This window comes from Podarcis filfolensis, assembly GCF_964270895.1.
Source record: "Podarcis filfolensis genome assembly, chromosome: 10".
Classification (NCBI taxonomy): Eukaryota; Metazoa; Chordata; class Lepidosauria; order Squamata; family Lacertidae; genus Podarcis; species Podarcis filfolensis.
Window position 1 is genome coordinate 41743106 of NC_139612.1, and position 27865 is coordinate 41770970.

General features: G+C 40.3%; 1 protein-coding gene across 6 annotated transcripts in view; it reads right to left on the reverse strand.

The window, feature by feature from the left end:
* The window catches only part of ANKS1B (ankyrin repeat and sterile alpha motif domain containing 1B), a 330248-nt gene extending 302652 nt beyond the window's left edge, over window positions 1–27596 (reverse strand). For 5 of the 6 annotated variants that reach the window (XM_083573571.1, XM_083573577.1, XM_083573576.1 and 2 more), the window contains exons 1-3: window positions 26732–27596; window positions 10580–10660; window positions 5896–6052 (exon numbers count right to left, since the gene is read on the reverse strand). In XM_083573571.1, the coding sequence (XP_083429697.1) occupies window positions 5896–6052; window positions 10580–10660; window positions 26732–26865 (372 nt within the window). In that variant the 5' untranslated portion in view covers window positions 26866–27596. Of the gene's footprint in view, window positions 1–5895; window positions 6053–6456; window positions 6528–10579; window positions 10661–15065; window positions 15125–26731 lie in introns of all 6 variants that reach the window. The other variant, XM_083573578.1, reaches the window with a different exon arrangement.
* Window positions 27597–27865: the final 269 nt, after the last annotated feature.

Below are 27865 nucleotides of genomic sequence, written 5' to 3' on the forward strand. Positions count from 1 at the left end.
AGATCTAAAAAAAAGTGTAGACTTGCACACACTGGCCAGCTTCTGTTTTGACTTGAAATCTTCATTTTGGGCTTCTCAGAAGTATGTAAAGGCAAGAAGCAGGCCGGAGGAGTGCCAGTCCACAATGGGGCCCACTTGAGAGGTGCCAGAACTATGCTCCAATGCACTCCAGCTGAAAAAAAGCACTGATTAAATATAATGACCAAAGGTGAACCATAGAAGCCCCAATGGAAGAATTAATTCCTTTAAGGGAAACCTGAATGAGTTTTATATTGTTTGTTAAATATAATGTACCAAAATGAACAATAAATATACATGTTCTGGTTTTTTTAAAATCTTACTATCTCTAATAAAAAAGAGCCTAAATAAATTATAAAGTGTGACACTGCTTTTAATGTAATACTGGATAGTTTTTCAAAGCAAAATGTATTCTGCTTAAGATTAATGATCACTTGATCAATATATAGACTAAGAGAACAGACAGGTGATTTTAATGAAACATATTTTAGCTACATTAATTCTGATGTCACATAACTTCAAGATTTTAAAAAATAAAACCCGATTTTATTATTTACTCATAATATTTGTTTCCAGCCTTTCTGCCTGACAGCAGGCCTCCAAGGCAACTCACAATAAATTAAAACTATTGAACTCTGTCACCAAATAGACATATTTAAGATGTCATCGCATAAGGAAGAGAATTACTCAACTTCTTAAATTAAATGAAAGAAATAAAAGATGAAACAAAATACACTGTAATGACACACATAATGATCACATATGCTAGACAGAAGGTTCATCCCACATGGCTTATACATATATGATTAAGGCATTTCCTTCCTATTAAAAGTGGATGAAGGTAGTACCAATAAAATTAGCTATTACGTTTCTGTTACAATCTTCCTAATACCTGCCATCTCTGTATTTCAGCTCTGTATTTTCTCTATTTCTTCCCTTAACTATTTTTATCATAACTCCGACAGCGTGCCTAAGGTTCCGCCTCCCCAGTTACTGCCCTGATTGTTCCTCCTCAACATATTTCTATATTTATTTCCTAGTTTCACACTCCTAGCCATCATTAAACACCATCCCCTCTACACAGTTTATACTCTGCTCTCTCTCCTAGTTTACGTATTGTAGCACCTTAGCATCTGCAATCCAGCAATCTCAGATAAAAGCTCAACAGCAAGGGAAGAAGCCTCCATTGTCATTTACATAAAATCAAAGATAGCAGATTTATTATTCTCATGCCATTGTTGTGAATAGGAGCTGCTTTAATTACTCTGAAACTCCAGATTTAAGAGTCAAACGCCTCCAAAATCTTGTAGCTTTCTCATTAGGATCACTATGAAGGAGACTAATAAGGACCACTAGAGGGTGCAACAAGAATGAGAAGACAAAAGTAATCTACTGTTCAGAGATGAGCACTTACAGGAGCAATTCACACAAAATTTCTCCTTATTTTTAATCCAAGGAAAGGAAATTATTGCCTAGGTTTTCCTAGCTCAGAAAATCATGATCTTATTACTGCGCTTTTATTTATTTTTTAATATGTAGCAATAGGAGAAAGCATCTAAAGGAAGCATTGAAAACAATGTGCTAAGAGACTCCAAACAGTCTCAGCTAAATAAAAATTATCTGCTAATGTAACTATTTTACTGTGATTTTTATGTTATTAAAATCTAAGTTCCATACAGCTGATTTCAAAAGACATGAACAAATCCCAGTTTCGCTTGTCTAAAATCATCAGTTTGTTCTTATGTTTTGAAAAGGCTTCTAAATCAAGAAGAGAACCATGTGTGATTTTTAAGCATTTAATTAAAGAGGGAACTCAATTAAAAATACTGTCTGTCAGTATTTTTCAGTCTGTTTCTTAGTCATGTTCACCAAGATAATATATAGCCAATATAAATATTTCAGGAAATATATGGTAAGACTAGATTTTTTAAAATATTAATTCCCATATCAACTATTTTTTCATTTAAAATAACCCATTTCATTGTTTTAAAACAATGTCATTCCACACTTTTTTATTTGTAAAGTTCTTTTCATCAACTACAAACCTGGACAAGACATAACCATATGCAAAATCCTTTTTTAAAAGGGTATTCATTTCACCATATTGGGATGTATTCAGTGGTGCCCTTCACTGATGAACAGCTCTTTGATTCAGTTAAGGACAGAATAGGGAGGCAATTTTTACCAGTTCTGCTTGCTTCGTTGAAACCATTTGTGCTACCTCTCAGCCAAAGGGACAAGAGAACCTAAAAAAGATACCTCCCTCCCTGTACCACTGGTGGATGCCTTCGCTGGATTAAGGTGCCTTCCATCATTGAAGAAACCTCTGGATACAGCCCATTTTTATTTCTCTCTGCACTCAGCACATTTTCATCTATTTTACATTTTGACCAGCTATTACTGAATAGATCCTGATGTGAGAGGGAAGTTAAGACTCCTTCTTTATTTTCATATATATCCCTCCTGAGCAAAACTGAAAACATTTTCATATTTGTTGATTTAACAAAACACTTACTGTCTGTAACAGTATGCAAATGTAAAAGAAAAAACTCTTATAGTTATAAACCAGTGTGTTAAAATAATTATAATAATTAAAATAATACCTTACATCAGACACTTTCTGTTTTCTGTGTACACTACCCTCTTCCTTATGGGGTGTGTGTGTGTGTGTGTGTGTGTGTGTGTGTGAATGAACCCTAATTTCCCCCATCCTATCCTGTCTGGTAACTTCTCCCTAAAAGCACAACTCCTGCTGTTCTGGAAAATCTGAAAATAGTATGGCTGATGTTGTGCATTCCTCTTTAAGGAGGAAGTAATGGAATACCTAGGGGTAAACATAACAGCAAAAAATCTGAGTTTATTTAAAGATAATTATGAAAAATGTTGGTCAGAGATTAAGAGAGACTTGGATAGTTGGTCAAGATTAAAACTTTCTTTGTTAGGCCGAATAGCTGCCATCAAGATGAATGTATTGCCAAAAATGTTATTTTTGTTTCAGACACTGCAGATTGTAGACAAGACAGAGTGCTTCCGGAAGTGGCAGAAAGATATTTCTAAATTTGTCTGGCAGGGCAAAAAGCCCAGAATCAAATTTAAAATATTAACAGATGCGAAAGAAAGAGGGGGCTTTGCCCTGCCAGATTTAAAGTTGTATTATGAAGCTGCAGCTTTCTGCTGGTTAAAAGATTGGTTACTTCTTGAAGATACGGATGTCTTGGATTTGGAAGGTTTTAATAATGCGTTTGGATGGCATGCATATTTATGGTATGATAAAGCTAAGATAAATAAGGCCTTCAAGAACCATATTGTCAGAAAATCAGTTTTTAATGTCTGGACAAAATATAAAGACTTACTGGAGAATAAAACTCCGAGGTGGCTGTCACCCCTGGAGGCTAAGGCTCGGAAAAGAGCCAATATGGAGGCCAACTGGCCAAAATATTGGGAGATAATAGAAAAGGATGGTGACAACTGGAAATTGCAGAGTTTAGAAAAGATGAGAGACAAAGTGCGAGACTGGTTACACTATGCTCAGATTAAAGAAGTGTTTAAAAATGACAAAAAGCTAGGATTCCAAGTGGAAAAGTCAAAGTTAGAAACTGAGCTGTTAGAACCTAAGACTAAGGTACTTTCAAGAATGTATAACTTGCTGCTGAAATGGAACACACATGACGAAATGGTAAAATCAACAATGATAAAATGGGCGCAGGATATTGGGTATAATATTATGTTTGAAGATTGGGAAAGGTTGTGGACCTCTGGGCTGAACTTCACCGCATGTAATGCGTTGAAGGAAAATGTGATGAAAATGATGTATAGATGGTACATGACCCCTGTTAAACTGGCTAAAATATACCATTCGTCTGATAGCAAATGTTGGAAATGTAAGGAAAATGAAGGAACATTTTTTCACCTCTGGTGGACCTGCCCTAGAGTGAAGGCCTTTTGGGAGAAGATATATAATGAATTAAAAAAGGTGTTTAAATACACCTTTACTAAGAAATCAGAGGCCTTTCTCCTGGGTATTGTCGGCCAGAGTGTGTTAAAAGAGGACAGAACATTCTTTTTGTACGCAACAACAGCAGCAAGAATATTAATTGCCAAGAATTGGAAAACTCAGGAGCTACCCACTGTGGAAGAATGGCAGATGCAACTGATGGACTATATGCAATTAGCCGAGATGACCGGCAGAATTCGAGACCAGGGAGAAGAAAGGATGGAAGAAGACTGGAGGAAATTTAAGATTTATTTACAAAAATATTGTAATTTGGCTGAGTGCTGAATTGGATGCCAGTGCAGACAATTGTCTACCATTAAATTAGATTTAAGGCTGAATTATATGTCAAACCAAATTAAGATTATTAATTAAGATGAGTTAAATGATAATTTGCTTGAAATTAATTTAATAATGATGTAAGTGTATGCGGGAGGTGTGGGGGAGTCCCATGTAACAATTGAGAGATGTTAAATGGACAATGATAAGTGCTTATCTAATATATGCTTTATTTGAAAACTTTAATAAATATATTATAAAAAAAAAAAAATAAGGAGGAAGTAATGGAACAAGAAGAGGCTAATAAGAATTCCTGGTGTACGAATTTTGTTTTCAGACATTGTGGGATTTTATTGGATACAATATACAGTGGTGCCTCGCAAGACGAAATTAATTCGTTCCGCGAGTCTTTTCGTCTTGCGATGTTTTTCATCTTGCGAAGCACGGTCAGTCGCAACTGCACCTCTTCAAGCGGTTTTTTTTAAAAAGGAAACAAACTCGCAAGACGTTTTCGTCTTGCAAAGCAAGCCCATAGGGAAAATCATCTTGCGAAGCAACTCAAAAAACGAAAAACTCTTGCGTCTTGCGAGTTTTCCGTCTTCCGAGGCATTCGTCCTGCGAGGTACCACTGTACAGTACATGTTTCCATTAGATTCATGTAGATTCATTATATTGATCAGGAATCCATGTACATACAGTATAGACAATATCAACAGTTTTGAATATCACATGCCATGGTAAGAAATATCTTCTAAAAATATACAATGTTATAAAGATTTGGGAGGCATCTTATCTCATTTTAAGAAAGGCAGCCTTGATATTCAGTATAGTGTTGTGTAGTGCTAGGATGTGAAGAAGTCTGCAATATACAACGGAGCTCAGAGGCCTTTAAAAATGGTATGAGATCACTGATGCATTCTTTATTTTTAATTTCTTGGTTTAAAAAGATTATGGGCATACAACATCACATCACCTAGGTTGAAAACCTATAACACACAGTGATTCTGAAATACAAAATTGTTTTTAAAAAAACCTTGGGACTACACTGCTTGTCTGTAAAGAATTCAAAAGTAGCAGACCCTACTACTGCTTAGTAGTACAGTAATAGTACCAGTAGTTGATGACATGGTAGGGCAGCAGTGTTCACCTGTCCTTCCAACAGTTGAGTTGCTGCTGCTTATTGGGATGGAGAGAGGGAGGGTAAGGTGATGAGAAGGTTGATGCTGTGCGAACACACTGGCAGGAGTGCCAGATTGGCTCTGCTAGTGCATATACACCATGCTAAACTCCCAGGAACTACCCCCCTGCACCATCCACTACTGAACAGTATCAATGCCTCAATAGTCATGAGAGCTGTCAAATAAGGCTATGCTGAATACAATTCAATAGTAATAATAATGATAAGAACTGTTTAAATGCTAATGTCTGCTATTTTAAAATTAACTGGCCTATCCATATAGCTCTACAAACACAATGATCCTTATACGCAACCATAGAATTTTTTAAGCATGAAGAAGCTTCATGAATCCGTCCATATAGCTGTAAGAATAAAATTATACTTACTTGTGTTTTCTGAAGACATAAACAAAGATATTTAATAACGTCACCTGTTCATTCACTCTGGAATGTGATGGCCCATGATGGATAAGAATCTTCACAATCTCTACATCTCCTTTCCAAGCAGCCAAGTGTATAGGAAAATACCCTTTATTATCTGCCACATTAGTTGATGCTTCAAACTGAAGTAATTTGATAACTACATCCCTGAAAAACATAAAATATGACCTAAGGATTGACAACAAGGTTTCTTTGTAAAGCTGGTTTATCAGAGCACATATTGTCATGATATATTGGAACCAAACAAGCACAGCATTCAGTCTTTACTCAAATGACAGCAACACAAGAGCAAAGAAGCTAGTATCGCTAAGACATTTGCAAATGGTTGTAAGAATTATATCTCATGGGATAAGAGAGTAGATATTTCATAATCACAGAAGGTTTGTTCTCCTTGGGTATTCCACAGATATTCATAATGACATCAAAAGAGCAAAGATAATATCCATATTTTAAGAGACAGATTACAGGGAGTATAAACATTTGATATACCCGAGGCTTGCAGCTAAAGTTCTGGATGGTTAACAATTTAATATCAGCAGTCCCTTACTTGCCTTGACTCTGCTCAGCAATCCACTAGCTGCAAAGTTTCCTTGAATGACATCAGAAAGACCACTGCATCTTCCTGGACAGGAAGGAATATGAAGGTTTCTAGTTACAGTTGAGTCTTGTCTGAGAAACATAGTCTTTCTGAGCTTTATCCTTTAGTTGGTTCTGTATCCTTTGGTTGGTTTTGACTTCTGGCTTGCTCTTTGATCTTGTCTCCTGTTTTTTCCTTCAGTTCACTGATACCAGCTTTACTACCTCTTTGGCTGTCCTTTCTCTTTTCCTCCACAATACTAAATATCAACCCTCGTAACTCTTCTTTCCCCCTTTATTCTGTATCCCACGCTTACATTTCAATTCCCCTACAATCAGTGGTGCAGGTAGGTAATTTAGGTGCTGGACTTAACAGTCTTATTATTATTAGCATTTATCTTATCTTATCCACCCCCTCCATCCCCTATTTCACCATTCTGTGCTTTACAAGTACTTATACATTCCTGGTACAGTACAGAGGCAACCAAAAACCAGTTTACCAACCCAGATTAAAAAAAGAATAATACTTTGAGCATGTATTTTAGGTCAACTGAACAATGGGGAGATATTCTAGCTGGATGGTCATGGATACTGGGATGGTAGGGTAAAAATCATGGCTTTGTTCCATCTTTTGTGGATACTTCCTCTTTCACCCAAACACTTCCAAAGATATGTTATAATAGTATTGTACCACACAGGTAGCTGATGAAGAAATAATGCAAGAGTACCATGAGGTCATTAGCCAATTTTTGCAAGTGCAGGTAATGGAATATTCTAGCATAAGGAGAGAAAAGAGGGTTGTAAAAGGGGGAAAGAAAAATGGAAGGTGAGTGAAAACATTTGACACAATTTTAGCTCCAGTTGTGTCAACTAATATAAGAGACTTTGAATAAAAACTCTCTTCACAACGGACTGCCAGATGGTCAAGCTGTTCCACTGAGAAAGTCTCACTCAGGGTTTCTAGAGCCTTCACACGGCAAGGACCTTGCTTCCTAAGCAAGGCAGAGAGCTTAAAAGCAGGTTTCATGTTGCGTTTTCTTGGTGTCCTTCAATTACATGTAGTTGAAATTGTACAAGTTAAATGCATATATGATGTGATCATATTGTAATATTTTATAATTGCCAGAACTTCATACTTCCAGACATTAACTGTTTACAAATATAGGTCAGAATTTATGTACCCTCACTTTAATGTTCTGCCCTCTGCTCTGTTAACTGACCAATTTAAGACAATTCCATTTAATGAACATCTTTGGGTCATGTTCTTTTATTCTACCATTGTATAGAAAGCCCAGAGAGAGGCTGACTCTTCCTTTATTATGAACTCTACCAGGAAGACTCACTGAAATTCTTGTTATATTACTGTTTAAACAGGTAGTTAAATTTTTCTATCATCAATAAACAGATGGTGAAGAAAGAACTTCCTTTTTGCTCTTCCATAAATATTATCTATTTCTTAATTACATAAACTAATTATTCTCTGTTTATCAGCTTATATTGGTTGGTGGTCATAATAAAATATATCACTCAAAACCATGTTATAATCATAACTGAACTATTCTTCTATATAATAATAAGGTATTCAAATTTTAAGGTTCTTAGTTATGTTTCTGATCAGATCCCAGCCTTGCAAAGTGGCTCGGGGAAGGCGTCATGAGAAGGACGCCCTGTGCCCTTCGATCCCAGCTCCTCAAGGGCAAAACTGGCCGTTCCCGAGCCAACCACACTTTGCAAGGTTGGGATCTGATCAGATCCTAGCATCGCAAAGCACCGCAAGGCTGGCTCAGGGAAGGTGGTGTGAGGAGCCCCCCCCCCCAAAAAAGATGCCTGGAGCAATCACCCCACAGTGCCCCCATACACACTACACCCTACTGGCGCTGGGTATTTCAGCTGGAGCTGCAATAAGTGCAGAGTCAAGATCACTCTGAAGTCAAGTTACTTTATACTCTGTGTATACTCAGAGGTCCCTCACATACAGTGTGAGTCAGTGACCTCTGGACCATCCAAAATAATTCTACTGGCTAGCTACCAGAGGATGCAATGCAAGCTGCAAAATGAGCCTTCTTCACAGCCACACAGTAGCCATGATTACATGCTTTAACCAGTGTTTGGGCAGCTTCAGAGTGAGACTTGGGTCACTTGCACTGAAATCTTTGTCCAGCTTGCTTCCTAGCCCCAAGTTCCCCAGAATATCAAGGGGACACTTGAACTCCACAATGCCAGACAGGACACGGGAGCAATCATGTCAACCACCTGTTTCATCTTGCTGTTCTATTGTGAGACCAGGGCTTCAATAGAACTGACAGCTTTCTCCACTTAAAAATACCCCAGTGCATTCAGGAACACACTGGTTCCATCCGTCTCTGGGGCAAAAGGGCCCACCACTCTACATAACAGTTAACGGTCCAACCCTGACAACTGAGTGCATTTCACTACCCCTATTGTCAACCTATCCCTCATATCACTTGGGGCAAAGACTACATCATGCCCTGCCTGATGTGTGGGACAGATGATCATTTGAGACAGACCCATGGTTGTCATGGAGGCTATCAAGCCCCAAGCCCAGTAACAATCTCCACCTGACTATTGAAGTCACCCAGGACTATCACCCTGGGTCCTTCAACAATACCCCAGAGACTACCAAAGCTAGCTCCATTAGGGGTGCTGATGGGGAACAGGGTGGTCAGTAGACCAGCGGCATCCCCAATCTGTCTCTTTGGCCCAACACAAGGTACAGACCCTCTAAATCTATATTAAGGTCAAGAGGTTTTAAGTTCAAGGATATTGTAATAAAGTATATTTATTGTGGACAACAGCAAACCCTCCTTCTCAATGCACTAGTATAGGCTGGTGTTGAACCGAGTACCCAGGTGGGCACAGCTGGATAAGGTCAAGCCCACCCAGTTCACTCACCCAAATTTCACAATCAAGTCCAGGATGACCTTGGTCTTATTAAGGACTGATTTGGTATTCACTAACAGCACCAGCAGACTGGAGGGCTCAGCGGAAATGCTACCAGTACCTTCCAGAGATGTCGGATGGCTGGAACAAGGAACCGAAACCAAACATATAGGCCTCCACTGCAGATGGTAGTCAGTCCCTTCATTCCAACTTTACCTTCCCCTGCACTGGAATTGGAGCAGCATCTTTGCCACTTTCTGCTAGCTGTCCACCCAGACACATTTCATCACTATTTTATTCCATCCCTATAAACATCTGGGAGATTAGGCCTACAGACAGTAAACTAAGACATCCTACAATGTCAGATGGAAGATGGTACAACTGTCCCCTCTGCCTCTCACTCAGGGGGAAACTCCACCAAATAAAACTTCCCCTCAACCAGGCTGCCACCCTCAACCGTGGGTGAAGGTCACAGGCCTGTCTCCTCCAGTGTCTGGCCTACAATTCTATATCCCAGCTGACACTGTGGGACACCCCTGTCCCTGTGTCTCCCTGAAGTGGTAACCCAAAGCAGTGAACTCCTCTAGTGTGGCATATAACTCCACACTGTCACCCCAGCTGTATCCACTCAGCCAGCAACCAAATAATACCAGGCACTGCAATCAGCCAGAAAATCTGCTTACATGCTGACAGGCAGCTTCAAGAAAGACAACTCTAAGACTGCTACAGACAACTTGAAACACAGCAACAACAAAATTACCTTGCTGCATTTTATTATGGTGCGAGCAGGAGGATTCCAATCATCTTCACCCTAGTCACATTGCAAAAGGCCTTTACCTATGTAGAAAAGTTCCATGGTTGAAACTGAGCGGATGCAATGATGGTGGTGATTTCTTCACCACTATCATTGCCCAGATTAGAACCCAAAATGGGCTCTAAGCTGTGTTTTAAATATACTTGCTGTTAACCAAATTGAATTTTCTCGCTAAAGAAAGGGAGAACAAAATTATTTTGTACACATGAAAATGGAGGTGGCTGCTACAACAGCAGAAGTGGAGCAGGTGTTTTAAGTAGGGCAGTTTACTAAAGCTTGGTGCACACAAAAATATGACTATGTCTAAACTTAATGCAGGTTAATACCAACATTTTTAACACAAAGTAATACCAGCATAATATTGATAGCCATTTGACACTTACTTGTGACCATTTAAAGCTGCATGGTGCAAAGCAGTGTAACCCGAACTATCTGTGCAGTTTATATTTGGTCCTCGCCAGATGCTGAAAATAAAGCACAAACTCTATTATAATAAATACATACTTTGGTAGGTTTATTTATTTCAAATACATTAGCCATAATCATTATATACAGACAGAGGCTCACTGAAATGTAAACACTGGCCAACAAATAAAGGTAAATTTAAGCAAGAAAATCAGAAGCAGAATATTCTTGTGGTGGGGAGTATACCACTTTGGTCAGCTTTTAAAGCAATTGAATGTGAAAAGTTTATTACCTCAGAAAGATGACCAATATCCAAAAGCCTTATCTCTAAAATATAATTTTCTTTCACATTCTTAATCAATCTTAAGTATCACAGCAGAACATACAAGTGGGGCTGTTCTTTCAAGTACAGATGCTCAAAGACTGATTCTGCCTGTGATGCATCCCACCTCTTATGACTAGGGCCAGTGTGGGAAACCTCAGGTCTAGGGCTGAATGCAGCCCTCTGGGTCTCTTCATCTGCCCCTTGGGACTCTCCTGTAAACCAGCTTCCAACATCTCAGTGTTTGACCTGCATTAAAAATTTTGGTTCAAGTTTAACAAAATATAAGTGATTAATTTTTTTATAAAAATGTTTTTATTAAAAGATTTTCATGGATAACAAAGGTACATATAATGTTACGTTTTTCAATTCACAGGGTCCTTGTTTGAAAAGTATGGTAGAAACAATCTGAGTTTACTAGGTGGAAGAGCGCAACAAATGAGACTTTTCAGGCAAAATTGCAACTGATAAAAATATTTCTTTACAACTGCCCATTCTACTGAGAAATTTATAAAAATGATCTATGCTGCAACCTGTTGTACTTGGTATAAATTGAACACCACCTGCTCTCTCAATAATCCCTCTTTCAATTTTATAAGTTTCAGGTTGTTCATAAACTAGGGAAACTTATGCCAACAAAACTGTGAGAAAACATGTCTGGAACCAACCATTAAAAGTGACCAAAATCAACCTTATGTGCCATAGACTTACCAGGCCATCAACAGAACAGTACTCAAGCTACGAGGTATAGCCCTCCAAAATTCTAGGATCCAGCAAGCTTCACAAGTCTCTAAGAGCAGAAATTCTAACTGCATTCCCTCCAACATCCTGGGGGGGGGAGGCTAATTGGGACACAACCTCCCCCACGCACCTCAACATCACCTTGCCGCCCTTATGCACCACTGCCGCAGCCTCCCCCTGCATCATCCCACTACCGGCCACCCTTATACACTACCACAACTGCCTCCCCACAATTCACACCATCTCGCCACCAGCCAGCCTTACCCCCCACTGCCAGCACTCACACACATGCCACACATGCCACACATGCAAGTACTTCCAGAAGTGGCACTGGAGAAATAGGGAGCACAGCACCAAAAATGGTGTGTCAACAGCTGCGGTAGAGATGGTGGCAGAGGGAGCCAAAACAGGACATCCAAGATTGGCATCAGAAACTGGGGTGGCTTCTGTCAATCTAGGATATCCTGCTCAAAATGAGACGGTTGCACTGCATGGCTTAACTGGTCCAAAACTTCACAGGAGCACAGAAAGGCAGAACTAAGGGCTACCTCACAGTTGCTAGCAACCTCCATATCAGCAACTTGGAAGAATGAGGGACAAGCTTGTGGCCAGTGATATGTACAATTGCAGCAGCTGGAAAAAATGTGCACGTCTTACAAACAATATATGAAGGTGAGTGCAGACTGATCACAGGCCTGCCTGCACCCTACACATTTGTGAGACACTTGTGTGGGAACTGCTGGCAAATACAGACATGCTATGTACCTCGGGTTACATATGCTTCAGGTTACATACGCTTCAGGTTACAGACTCCGCTAACCCAGAAATATTACCTTGGGTTAACAACTTTGCTTCAGGATGAGAACAGAAATCGTGCTCCGGCGGCATGGCGGCAGCAGGAGGCCCCATTAGCTAAAGTTGTGCTTCAGGTTAAGAACAGTTTCAGGTTAAGAACACACCTCCAGAACGAATTAAGTTATTAACCCGAGGTACCACTGTATTTCAATAAGGCAAACATCAGATGGTTTCCAGACTAGTCTAATCTAATTCAGACTGTCCTGCCACAAGTGTGGGGCCACAAAAGTACCCCCCCCACACACACACACACATCAGAGCAATGTAATTTTCGAGACTAGTTCAACAAGCAGATTATTAGTTCTCCAAGTTGTAAACCAACATTTTTTAATGCAATGAGATGACAACTTCCTAGACTGAGAGAATAGAATGTTCAGCTTGATGGGTTTTTCTTTCTATAGATCTGCCTGTCAAGCCACCCATAAGCTGTTCATAAGTGACCTTTCTGAGGATAAAAGCGTCCAGACACAGACCTTAGCCTCTGCACAAGTCCACCTGACTTTGTGTTCAACTTTTGCTTGGAACTTTTTGCTCCCAATCTTCTTCTTTTACACACCCTTTGCTTTGTTTCCATGCACAACCTTGCTGTCCAAGACTTCATGCTGGCTTTAGTTCCCTCTTGCCTCAGCTATTGTTTTCTTGCCCTTAACCTCCTTTTTCACTTTTCCCTCTCCTGCTGGTTCTCTATGAGGCTCTTGTGAACCATTTAGCTTATGAACCTTCTGATTTTGTAAGGATTTACCCCGTCAGGAAATTTAATGTGACCGCCACACCAACATAATCAAAACTTAATCTTGGCTTCCCTGCATTAGATACATTTGAGGTAAGGTGGAGTTGGACAATAGTAACAAATTTTCTGGGCAAGGAAAACACATCTGATTCAATGTATTTGGCTTTCATTAAAGGACACAGTAGTTTCACACAATAAATTATTAAGTAAGGTGACTAATATCACAGGAACTGTAAAACAGGTTCAATCAATATTGTTAACCAAGGAACAAATTACTAGAAATAATCTCTAAGGATCAGTATTGGAACTTTTCTCAAATGACCCTGGCAAATGAAATACAAGGATGTTGCTGAAATTCAAAGAATATGCTGAGGAGACAAAACAGAAACCATTTTCTGCTACTTTTCAGTGTGCAATTTCAAAATATGCCTAGGGAAATTTAACACTTTGGGTGGCTTTTAAATTTATTTTCATGTGCATCCAATGCCCTAAGGATTTGGATTTTGCATTGTCAGGATAGGGTACTGAAGTGAATTTATTTTCCTGGATAACTCAGTTGGTTACAGCGTGGTGCTGATAACACCAAACTTGCAGGGTTTAGACAATCCTCAGAGTCTCTTCCAACGCTACAGTTCTACGATTCTATGATCAAATAGACTGCTTTTATATTCTTAGGCAGTAGCAAGGATAGGGATAGAAATGAGCAAAACTAATAACAAAAGGTTTTTACTTTTTAGCACCACTCACAGTCATCGTCTTCTTCTTCTTCCTGTTGTTGCTGTTATATCCCTTGCAGCTATACTCATTTATGAGAAAGGCTATGGGAGTAAATCCCAAGGAAAAATCTAGACCCACTCTCCTGCGGTATCTTCAGAAGAAAATGCTAAGGAGTAAACCCTACACAAATCCAGAGTGGAGTCCCTAAGATGGTTGGACAGCATCTTGTACGCCCCTTCTGGCAACGCCTGCAGCCAAGTTGGCACCAAATGTATTGCTATTATTTCCTTTGGACCACATCAGCGAGGCTGAGAAAGGAGTGGGTCTTGCACCCTGGAGAGATAATTTTGTGCTGCTGACACAACAAAAACAGCACAGTGGAAGGCAGCAGTTATGAGTTACTGGTCTCTGTAGCCACACCAGGCACTGTGATTCTCTGGCCGTTTAACTTCACCCCTGGAGGCACATTCCATTGTCTCTTGAGACAGATGGATGTCCACAATATTTATATCCCAGCTTTTTCCCTGATGGGGACTCAAAGCGACTTGTAGTACTACTACATTCTGAAAAAGATAGTTGTGTTGTGAAGGGATTTCTTGCTTTAAAACAGCATTTTAAAATGAGAATGTGTAAGTTACATTTTTTTTTCAGGGATAAGAGAATAGTCTAAACATGCTGAAAAAAAATGCCACAGAACTCCGAAAAATTAATCTCTAAGGAAGAAACAATACATTAATTAATTTTCCAGTGCTGAAGGAACATACTTGGCCTAAGTGAAAAAGCCACAAATACCTCTGTAGGATAATAATGTAATAGCTGTCCTGCATACTAATGTGAATGAAATGTGTCCCATATTAAAACAGAAATCAAGTTCTAGAAAATAATATTTAGCTATGAGTAGAATAGAATGATTTGGATTAATGTTTGTGTATCTGCCGCCTAATTTGCTTATGTTTACTATTGTTTGCATTTACATGATTCCACATTTACAATAAAATATGGGAAAACTTTTATGACATTTACGGCCTTACTATTACTTTATAGGTTGTTAGTTTAAAAACTCTGCCATTCGTCAAAAAAATAAAGCTTTCTAACTTACACTGAATAAAAACTTTGTTAACTGTTGTCCAACAATGGATCTCTCTCATTAGCCTCCTTCTGAAAGGAAGCACAAGGCAGCTTATTGAGCTTTGTGTATAGTTACATCATCCAAAGAGACTTTTGAAGGAATACTTCTTTCATTGTAGTCAGAACACTTCAGGTTCAAAACAAGCAAATTGTGAAATAACTGCTCAGCCAGGCTGTAACTGTTAGTACCTGAAGACTCATCCACAGGTGGCCTTGTTTACATTAGACAAAGCACTAATACATTACTGAGAAACACATCAATTGCCTTAAATGGAGCAACAATTTTAGAATTATCAAACTGAGTCCAATCATCATGCTATTCCCAAAAATCAAAGTATCAACCAGATACAAACATTTCTAAGCCAAAATTAGGGTTAAATAATATGGGTGGAAACCAACATATCACTAAGTGAATGTTCAGTCATTGCAAGTATTTCTGCTTGCACGATGGTACTTTCCACCTCTCTCCTCCCCCATGCGCACACAATCCTGTTCTAGAAACAGATTTGGTGAGGGAATGGGGTACATGGTAAGGACAGAGGGATGATTCCCACTGCATAATTGCACTGATGGATGGGTTAGTTGAACACTGCTGTAAATCTATAACAACAGAATAAAATCTGTTTGTCAGGATTAATATGCAGTATACTCGAAAGTATGGAAAATATATCAGGGCAGGAAGCTAATTTGGGGAAATATTCCACAATATATATGAGTTTAAGTGAAAGTGGACAAGAATAAAATTCCTCTCTAATCATGAGCTAATAATAATGTGCTTATGCAATAATCTATTATACCATCAAGAAATAACCAAAATTTCATTAAAAAAACTAAGCAACAGTCAAAAATAAGTGCTTTAAATCACATCCCACTTAGGTTATGACATAAATCAACACACATGTAGTTCCATTCACTTTCATAATATTTCAGTCTTTGATTTTGCTGCAATACATTTTCCCAAAAACCTCTGTGCATTTGACTATCTGGATGACTTATATATTTTATAATGGCAACCACTAATTAAAAAACAAAGCAAAACCCTATTAACTCTATATGCAGTAGGCTGAGCAGAGTTAATAGCTGCACCTTCTGTCTGAAGATTGCATGTATTTCCTCGTGAACACAGTGCCAAAAAAACTGCACCAATGGGTATACCTACTACCTATGGATGCAAGAGTTTTGCATTTTCTCCAACAATATGGGGAACATAGCCCATAATCTTTGCTAATAGTAATGGAGTCAGGTACCAATGAGCAAAGTTCAGTAGCGAAACATCTTGGCTAAAAATATCTCTACTATGCCTTAATATTAGACCATTACCACTCTGTTTCCCATCTTCAGCTGATGCTCTGAGTTTGGAGAAGCAACTAATGTCCACCAGCTTTTTCATAAGTAAATACTACTTAAATCTCCCTGCCCAATCTAAGGGAGCAATTTAGCTCTATTAGATTGAATGAAGATATTAAAACAGGGTTTCCCACAGGCATCTGGTAGGCCAATGTTAGAACATGATGCTGGACTAGATGGACCTTTGGCCTGATCCAGCAGGCTCTTCTTAAATTCTTATGCTGAACCTGTATAAACACCTCACAGAGGTAGTCCGTTCTCCTCAGATGACCCTCTCTCCATCTGTGAGAGTTGGGCTTCTCCTTCCCAGGTATTTTTCCAGGTGAAGCTGCCATAGTCAATCAGAATCATGGGTGATTTACAAGCCACTTCAAGCCCTGGTTACCTTTTATGACTTTCCATGGTCAGATGTTCTGAAATGTTTTTTTCCGGCTATGCAAAGCTGCCATTTTGGAAATTTAGGATACAAAGGAGAGGATCTTAATTCAACCCAGAATTTGAGAGTTGTAATGCTTGCATATTCTTTGTTCTATAATGAAACCTGTACAGCAATCAGTATGTCCCAATCAAAATACCAGCTAGTTGCTATAGCAACTCTTACACTGAATTTGTATATTTGTGTGTATATTTTTAAAGGATTGGATTATTTATATTCTAAAGAAATCAACCTGCCACATTCAGTCATCTTATATAGCCTTATAAGAATGCAAATAAAATGAAATAATTAATGTATTAAAGACCACACACTCAGAAAACTAAAAAAGCAAATGTGAGTAGTTCATACAATCAATTAATCCAACTACAAATATGTGTGGACCCCTACAGTTCTCCAAATAACTTCCAATCTAGTTTAAACTCACAGATCCAAGCTCTTAGCTCTCCAACTTTCTCTGCCTCAGAACTACTCTTCCCATTAATGAAAGGTGTCATTTGCAAGGGGAGCAAGATTCTCAGTTGGCAAGGAATATTAATATTTTTTGCTCGGATCCCAAATACCCATTAGTTGCCTGATAGGCCCATTTGCAGGCCAAAGCGCTGTGCTCCCCAATCCTCAACCCAGATAAATAAGAGATCAGTAAGATTTGTTTGGATGAAAACATGCCACAACTTTATTGAATACAGATGAAAGAGGTTTGTCTTGGGCATGGGGCAATCAAAATACTTCCAGCCTGCCCACCGGAAATGACACGTAGGTCAATCCAGGCAGCGGACTTACATTAAATAGGGTGACCCCCGCAGGGACCGCCATCTGGAGGAGTGCCTTCGGTCCTGGCCCTGCCTGGGCATGTGGACATGACCACTCCCCCCAGATCCCTTTAAGGGGATACCCAAGTGTCTGGAAGGGCAGGTGGATACTACAACCTCCCTTCCATCCAAAACAATGGATTGCCCCAATGCCCCACCTCAGTTGTGATGATTGCTATGAGGTAAGCAAAACCACCAAGTCAGAGCCAATATGCCCAGTGGACAAATTCCTACCCTGCCCCGTAAAGAACAGCAACCACCATAGCCACAGCAAGGTCCTTGACTATCAGCCTAAACCAAGGGTGGGTAGGCAAGGAAACCAGACAAAAGAACAAACAGGTAGTGCCCCAGGTGCAGGCTGCTTAAATGGCCAGGGGGTGGACCTGAGAGAAGCCTACTTGCTCCGTCAGCTCCTCCCCTGGCACAGTCCAGATCCCAGCCTGCATCCCCATTCTCCAAAGCAGGGTGCAGGCTAGGATCTGGCTCCTGATAGGTGACAGGGATTTGTGCCTCTGCTGCCTACCAGGAAATACACTGAAGCCATGGCTCCATTGTTGGGGCTCCTGTGGAACCTCGGCCGTCCTGCAACGCCGCCGCACCAAAAGGGGTGAGCGGACTTGCAGTAATCAAGAGAGATTCTATTCAGCCAAGCAGTCTCAGCAGCAGCCTACCTGCTGCATGTGACACAGAGCCAACTCCTTATTTAACAGCAGGAAGGCTGCTCTCACTCTCTGTTCCTTTCTCTGTGGCCATTACACGGGTTGGATCTCAGTACATTGCAAGTGGTTAATAATTTAAAAATCCAGTTATGTAATTCAAGATTTTGTGTAGGAATTTGTGCAAATTAGATAGGACCATGGCCCTTAGCATCAACTAATTTTATTTACTTACGATATTTATATGTTGCCACAAAACATAAAGTTATCTGAGTGGCCTACAATAAATGAATATAAAGACAATAGAAAATAGAAAATAAAACGTAACACCATTAAAGCAAGACAAACATAAATAGAATAAGAAAACACTCTTGCCTTAACCCCAAAGTTAAAAGAGATTTTTAAACCAAGGGATGGGGCCCTATGAAACTGGCTCATGTTTTATTTCATTTTTAAAAAAAATTAAATTTGTATATCACCCTTCACCCAAAGATCACAGGGTGATTCACAACATAAAAATACAAAATGAGAACACAAAAACTAAACAATAACTCCCCTCACACAAAGACATTTTAAAGGCCTTAGAAAGTTAATCAACCTAAGGCCTTGTTATAGAGAAAAGTTTTTACCTGACACCTAAATATATGTAATGAAGGCACCAGGTGAGCCACCATGGGGTGAGGATTCTACAAACAGGGAGCTACCACAGAAAAGGACCATTCTTGTGTTGCCACCCTCTGGGGACCTCTCATAGAGGAGGCACATGAAGAACAGCCACAGATGATGATTGCAGGGTCTGGGTCAGTTTGTATGAGGAAAGACAGTCCCACACAGCTATCACATCTGTGCTGACACTGACAACACATTAATGTAGATTTTGGAGAAGTGTGTAGTGCAGGCATAGGCAAATTCGGCCCTCCAGATGTTTTGGGACTACAACTCCCATCATCCCTGACCACTGGTCCTGTTAGCTAGGGATGATGGGAGTTGTAGTCCCAAAAATCTAGAGGACTGAGTTTGCCTATGCCTGGTGTAGAGCACTGTCAGGTTGATTTTTTTGAGATCCAGTTATTGCAGCTTGAGGACATATAAGGACAGAGGTCTGTCCAACTACTTAGGCTCTCTTGACCTTCAAGAGTAGGCCAAAAAGAGCCTTCTTAAGAGACCTGGACCCAGAGGTTATAGATAACCACCAACTAGATGCTAATGCCCTTCCTGTGTATGTAGACTCGTGAATCTGGCAGTTCCAAGGGGCTGATTCAAGTATATGTGTTTTTGCGTAACCCTCGAATAAAACACTACTGTAATCACCACATGGAAACAATCAGAATCTGTTTTACCATGAGCTTATGTTCAAAATTTTCTTCAAATTTCTTCAAATTCATTTTGGCCTAAAGTTAAGCTGCTCTTAAAACATATACAGGCATAACAGCCAAGAATTGTTTGCTACCAGTGTATATCTGACGTCAAGTTCATATTTCATATTAAAACAAACTACTAGTATCTTCAGAAAAACTCATTGTTAAATTATCTTATTTACACAGCAATAATCAGCATCCATCTGAATAAACAGCACTACAAACTGCTTATAATTACTGCATACATCGCTCCAAGGTGTAATGCAAAGACATGCCTATTCAAAAGTCTAATTGCTATTATGCCTTTAATTACTACATGTAAGTGTCTTCATAGATCTTGGCTGCAATGACCATGACTGTAATAGCAACCTGTCTGAGGGCAGCTTTCACAGCTTATAATACAAATGTTGAAATTATGTGCAATTTATTAATCAAACTTTTTACATTGCTGACTGGGCCAGATATCTGGGCCAGATATCCTTTAATCAAATATATAAGATATCCAAGAGACAGTGTGCCAGTCTGTACAATACACACACACACAGTTGCACATGGGAGAGGAGAGAGCTTCCTCCACTTTGCTTACTATAGAAATTCATCTATCTCATTCATCCTTTATGGGCTAGTAACTTATGGGGACTTGTAGGCTAGTATCTAATCAGGTGTATGTACAAGGCTGGTCTCTGTCATGGCCAACTCTGGAGTTGCGGTGCTCATCTCGCTTTATTGGCCGAAGGAGCTGGCGTACAGCTTCCGGGTCATGTGGCCAGCATGACTAAGCCGCTTCTGGCGAACCAGAGCAGCGCATGGAAACGCTGTTTACCTTCCCGCCGGAGCGGTACCTATTTATCTACTTGCACTTTGGCGTGCTTTTGAACTGCTAGGTTGGCAGGAGCAGGGACCGAGCAATGGGAGCTCACCCTGTCGCGGGGATTCGAACCACCAACCTTCTGATCGGCAAGCCCTAGGCTCTGTGGTTTAACCCACAGCGCCACCTGCGTCCCATTCATCACTTAGTTTACACTTTTTACAGTGAATTACATTTGCCATTTTACAACCCATTCACTCAGATTGAAGAGGTCCTTTTGGAGCTCTTCACAATCTCCCCCCCCACACACACACATTAAACAATTTAGTATCATCATCAAGTTACTCCTAATTCAAGATTGTTTATGAACATCTTAAAAAGTACAAGTTCCAATACCTGTCCTTGGGGGAAACCCCTTTCTACTCCTTCCTACTCTTTGTTTCCTGCAACTTAACCAATTCCTCCTCCCAAAGCCAGTGTCTCACCCAAGCATTGAGACCACAAAGCTGTGCCTAGCTAGTTGCCCCTCCATGGGACCAGTAGCATTTGGAGGCCCTGGCTTTCAGCATCCTACCTAACAACCCAAATTTGACTTCCAGGACCTCGTGACTGCATTTCCTGATGATGTTGGTGCCCACAAGCATCACAACCACTGTCTCCTCCTCATCTACCAGGCTATCTAGGTGGCAGGTAACATCCTCAACCTTAGCACCAGGCAGTCAATTCACCCTGCGGTCTGTATGTCCATTGCACACCCAACTATATATCTAAGGATCAAATCGCCTACTACCACAATCCTTCCACCCACTGGAGAAGTATTCTCAGCAGAGGAGGATAGATGTCCCCCTCATTTCCCTTCTAAGGAAATGTTTCCGTCTTCCTCACTTTCCTTATTTGAGACCCTCATTTTCCCTGACAGCATATCAGCTGTCATTGTGGCAGTAGGAAACAGCTACAACGCCCCTGAAAGCTGCATCTACCACTATTTCTCTCTCTTCCCTTTTCCAGGTCTACCACCTTTTCCTTAAGGGAACAAGCTTGTTCACAGAGAGCCAGGAGCTCATTGCAGTTTAGACATACTCACAACCTCTGCCCAACGGGTGGAGAATATATGGATGGTTTGATCTTTGCCCCTTCAGTAGCAAATGAATGGATGAATCAAGCAAACAATTCAGTAAGAAGGAAGCATGTCTCTTGATTCAAGAGGACTTCAGTGGAGAGCAATGGTATCTCATTTGCAGATGAAAGATAATTTCTCTTCTGTCCTTTCCTATTGATTAGCTTCCTTCTGCAAATGGGATACCACTGCTCTCCCCTGAAGTCTTCTTGAATCAGAAACATGCTTCCTTCCTTTAGCTAGATTCTTGCTAGCTTCAAAATTCCTCATCAGCACAGGTCATTTCCTCACATGAAGAATCAGAGTCAGTCCTAGCTATCCCCAGGGCATTGTGTTGCTCATAAATGACATGAATCTTGAGCTCATTCTTCCCAGGAAAGGAATGGACTTCATAATTCAGCAGCGATACAAGAAATTGATTTTCTTCTCCTCCATTTCTGCAGAACTCTTTTTAAAAAAGAAAAGAAAAAGAAACAAACTCTCCATGGTTTGAAAGACACATCATTGGCAAGCCTCTCTGTTAAGCTTGTGTAGCTTTTACAACCTAGCACAGAATGAGGAGAAGGTGAGAAACTGGAGTTGTAGCATCTTCACAATGTATATTACTGCAGTCAATCTGAGGCACCTGGCACCTCCACGCTGGACACAAATTTGCTGTCATGAGCAAATTGTGGGGAGTTCAGCAAGCAATTGGACCCAGTGAGAATATGTTGTCAAAAAACCCTCCAAAACCTGGAGATGGCCTTGTTCCAAATATGTCCACAAAAGAAAAGGAAGGCCATTTCACTGGAAGTATTTAAACTAATCCCAAGCATGATGTTTTGAAAACAATCCAGTAAGGACTGAGGAGGAATAGTCCCCTATGATTCTGAATCATCACTGAGTGGTAGAACCAGAATACAGAAACCACTAAGAAATCCCACTTACATTTAAAAAGATGTAATGATTTTATGTATCACTTCCCTCCCTAACACTACACTTCCCTAGCTAATAAAACGACTTTCTAACTAATGCAATAATTGCAACCTGATGACCAAATAGAGAGTCAGATACACAGGCTGGGCTTATGTCTGAATTGACAGTTCATTGCTCCACTTCCACAGTCTGCTTTAAAACATCAGTGGTTTGCTGTATTCTTGCACTCTCAAACCAGTGTAGAGCAAACATCAAGATTTCTCCAACTGAGAGGTATGGGCAACAACAACAACACAGGTTTCCCATTAATCCAGACTTGTAGAGTTGAAAGGTGTACAGCTAACCTTGCTATAGCTATATCCCTTTTTCATATTTGAAAATTCAGTACTGCAATGATAGGGATTAAAAGTATCACAAGGTGAGACCTCCTCTTCCTGCCACTCTCTCTCTCCCTCTTTCTTTTTTATAAAGCTTTCTCTTCCCAGAGCCACTGAAAGCAGGTTCGAGCCCCACTGGGGAAAAAAATTGTGCCCTCCAGCAAGGGCAGGCCAACTAAAAATATTTACATGGGATTTAAAATAAATGTGTGTTCTCATTTTTAGTTTAATAATAAATATAATATTTGTACCTATTGAGAATGTTAAGATCCTAATGACTAATATCAATAAGCACTCATATAATAATTGCTCAACTAACTATACAGTACTTTAAATGCTACACTTGTATGTGTAACACAACACAATGTGTATAACACAACAACTTTGTTGTATTTGCAGTATTCACTTAAAAAAACATACAAATGTGACTTTGTAATAAGATGAGACTACACTGTCATACTGTCAAACCACAGAAGCAAATGTTCATATAGAGTCGCAAATGTTTACAGCACAAGTTTGTAAGCTAGTTATTTAGAATTGTGTGTGCACTGAATATGAAATATATATTTTATTAGAAATTATATAAAACAAATGCAAGATAGTCAGGCCCTGGGACCCCTTCTAGATTGCTAGGCTCTGGTAATTTCAACCTGGCCTCTTGCCTTCTATTCCATACCCTCCAACATTTCTCTGATGAAATAGGGACATCTCATTCCATAATGATAATGTTACTATTTGTACCCCACACATCTTACTGGGTTGACTCAGCCACCGCTGGGCAGCTTCCAATATATATAAAAACATAATACAGTGGTGCCTCGGGTCACGTACTTAATTCGTTCTGGAGGTCCGTTCTTAACCTGAAACTGTTCTTAACCTGAAGCACCACTTTAGCTAATGGGGCCTCCTGCTGCCGCCACGCCACTGGAGCATGATTTCTGTTCTCATCCTGAAGCAAAGTTCTTAACCTGAAGCACTATTTCTGGGTTAGCGGAGTCTGTAACCTGAAGCGTATGTAACCTGAGGTACCACTCTAAAACATTAAACATTAAATAAAACTTCCCTATACAGGATTGCTTTCAGACAGCTCACGAGTCGAATAACTCCATACCCTCTAACATTTAACCGATGAAAATAGGGACGTCCTAAGGAAAAGCAGGACATTTTGGGATCAAATTAGAAGCTGGGATGGCTTCTCTAAATCAGGGACATCCCTGGAAAATAGAGATCAAGTATCTCTATTTAGAGGGTCTAAGTTATTGCTGCAGTGCCTTATCAGCTCAAGGCTCAGTGCAGGAAAACCAATCACTCTCCCTTAAATCCACCTCTGCCCCAACAGGCTTGTAGGTATTTTTGACAATTATTAAGATACAAACTAAACTAATTTTGTATACCTAGATTCCACCTTAGAATGCAAAAGCTTCTGGCTTATTTCTGAATGGCCTGTTTCACTTCCAAACTTTATATGTACAGGACCATACAAGTTCAGGGTTCCTGTGAATGATCCTTCTCCTAATGGGTCATAATACCACAATATTCCCACTTGCATATGCCAATATCCAAATAGACAGCTGCAAACTTTGTTCATTTCACTGTAGTAAGCATTCCAGTTTGAAAGTTCATCAGTTTTCACAAGTGAAGTTTTAATTAATACTGGAATTGTACAGAGAAAACTACATCTGTGAGTGGATTCACAACTGCCACCAGCATTTGATCTTGAAAAACATACAAGATAAGTGACTATGATGTCAGTGATACTGTTAAGTCTAGGAACATAAGAAACCATTAAATCCAACAGCAATTTAATGCAGTATCAGGGCAATATGATGTATCTGATCATTTATTATGTTATCAACAAAGTTATCAAAAGAAGCTCAACAGGTACTTGATGTGATGGTGGTGCCTTTATTTATGTTTTCTACACTGCCATGCAAATGTTTAGTGCTGCATCTAATTAAGTCGGGGTAGACCTAATGAAATCAATGGACAAATTGATTTCAGTGAGCCTGCTCTATAACTTAGTAGAATACAACCCTGGATGTTAACTGACTTAAAAAAAAGAAATATTTTTCCAGCCTTACTGATAAATATGTACATTTTGTACTTGTTGAAGATAGGGCCTTAATTTTGGCTTTGTTGAGTAACCTGAATGACACTTGTCATATATGTCTTGTCTTGTTTTAAATAGGTTCCAAAAAGCAGGGCTAAGTGAGTGGGAAAGTGCAGCAATATGCAACTGTAATGCGTTACAAAACTAATATGCTTTCTATTAAAAATAGTGCCAGATAGCACTTAATGTAACTTTCTACTTTTAGTAATCAACAGTTTTCTATAATACCCACCATTGTAGTCTTCAAGCCACATTACAAATGCATCTCTTCAATCTATTCCCTATTTTTAAAAATGAGCCATCAAATTCTCTCAAAGAGATGTGTATAGGAATACACTGCTCTATTAAAAGGAATCCAAAGAAAGTAAACATTTAAGAACTGTACAGACTGATTACAGAAGAGATGGGTGTTAATTGCATCAAAGTGAATTTCTGGTACGTGTAGGGTTGATGTTGTTTTTTAAATCATGTTTAATTAATGATGCTTACATTAAAATTCATCAAATTAACTGGCATTTCCTTTTTGACCCAAGTTATATAATTATACTACTAAAAACAATCCTATATATTCACTATGCCAACCAATACACTAACAAAAATGTTGTTCTTATTGAACCATTGCAAAATATAAAAATAAGAAATAAGTGGGTGAAAATTAATAACCTTTAAAACAACTACATTTGCAAAAAGATAATGTGGCAGCCTGACAAAATATTAAACCTGTTACTATGGAGAATCCTGGAAACTACATGACCTTTTTTTGCTTGTCACTGAAACAATTTTCATTACTTCAGGCCTGCTTCTGTTCTTGCAGTGGAACACATTTAATGATTAGTTCAAGTTTTAGGTCAATAGCATGCCAATTCATTTTCCCTTGCTGCACTTGTGTCTGCCGTAACAGAGAACTGTGTGCTGCAGACCTTCTTTTATTTGACTAAAGTCAAATACCTGTAAAAAAAAATATGTTCTTCTCACCTGCAGATACTGTACTGATACTGTACCATTCATGCTTTACATTAAATGCTATCCCACACATTGTATAAGCTCTTTCAGGATTAGAAATTGGCCCCTTCCACCTGGAAATGCCTAATAACCTAGTCTCATATAGTTCTGAAAATGTTAATCACTGACTGCATACATTTTGCACCTATTGCTTGTAGCTGACCTCTCACCAGGAAGTTCAAATTTCTTAACAGTATAGTCCTATTAATGAGACACATGGCTAATTTCTGTTGCAAATTAGGGCAGTAAGCATAAGGCAATGGAGGAAGGCTATTTGCTATATAGTTACAAATATGCAAGCATGCCTTTAATTACCAAATGAACTAATTTTTTATTATCCAGATGAAAAAAAGAAAACCTGAGAGAAATAATGTGCATGTACACATCAAGTTGTCCAATATATTCCAAAGTTCTGCCCCAGTACAAGTAATGAAGCCAGTGCAAGTTCCTACCGATTCACTGAAGGAGATAAATGCAAATGTTACTACTGTATGTCAATAACATCATGGCCAGTTGCTTTTAAACTCATATAGGACACACACCTCTCCCTCAGCTGTACATACTCAGAAGAAAGACACATTTTATAGTTACTATAATACTGCAAGAATGAGGGTGGCGGTGGTTGTGATGATGATGATGATGAAGGGGAGGAGGAGGAGGAGGTTACTATCCCCAGTACCTGCTGGGAAACCATATCCCTACCTCAGCAAGTTGGATAAAGGAATAGGTCCAGATCCACTGCCCAGGAGCCCTCCTTTCCTGCCAGCCAAGAGTTTTTCCACCAAAGCCACATTCCCAGTGCGAGCAGCTTCCAGCAGTTCCTGGTCCTTCCCCATGGTCGGGAATCATCAGAGAACCTTCACACGAGACCACCCCCAAAACGCCGTGTAAGTTATCCCCGCCTCCCCACCCAAAAATGGACCCTCTCCACAAAAAAATAATTTCCCTGCTCGCCTGTCAGACTGAGCGATTTAGGGATATTCCTGAAGGCTTCGCGAGAACTCAGCAGAAAAAGGAGCAGCAGGAGCAGTGGTTGGGAGGGGGAAAATCACCTCCTCCTATTTTCAGCAGATCATTTCTGGGTGGAGTGTGGAAGAAAAATAGAGGGAGGAGGGGGGCGCAGAGGAAGAAAGACTCTTCCCCCCACCCTCTGCCCAAATTCTAGTTTGGTGAAGCGGGGAAAGAGAGAGAGAGAGAGAGTGCTCAGAGCTCTCGTGCCAGGCTGAAGCGGGTGAAGAGTGAGGGAGATCTTAACGACCAGCAGGGCGCGAAATAAGGGGAGACGCAGTCTTGGCCACCCAGGCCCGTTGCTGAGGAGACAAGAGTTCTCCGCTTCTGAATGGCTGGCAGACTATGTGGGTCTCCCCCCTCCCTCCCCTATCTGGCTCCCGGTCGCGTGCCCTTGCTCCGGTTCCCGCTGCGTTGAGGGATTCTGCTGCCCTCCCTCAGCTGTCCAGCCCGCCCAAATAGCGGCAGCAACTGTAACAGGAGCTCGTCTCGCGCTCCACTGCGGTGTCGCGCGCGCACACATATACATACGCGCGCGCGACTCGATCGATAACGGCTGCCCGAAAAGGGGGGGGGGACGAGGAGCTGCGCGCGCGCCGTGGCTGTGGCGCGCGCTCACCCACCCTCACGCAGGAATAGCGTTAGGGAGGGAGGGAGTGGAAAAGGGAGGAGCTGGGAGGGTGAGGTGGTGGGGTGAGACCGCGGTGTAGTCCCGTCAGGGTGGGGAAATAGAAGTAGGAAAACAACATTTCGAAGGAGGAAGCTGGGCTGCTCGCTTCCTCTCCCCCCCCCCCACATTGCGACGGGAGTGACGAGGCAGGCCAGGAT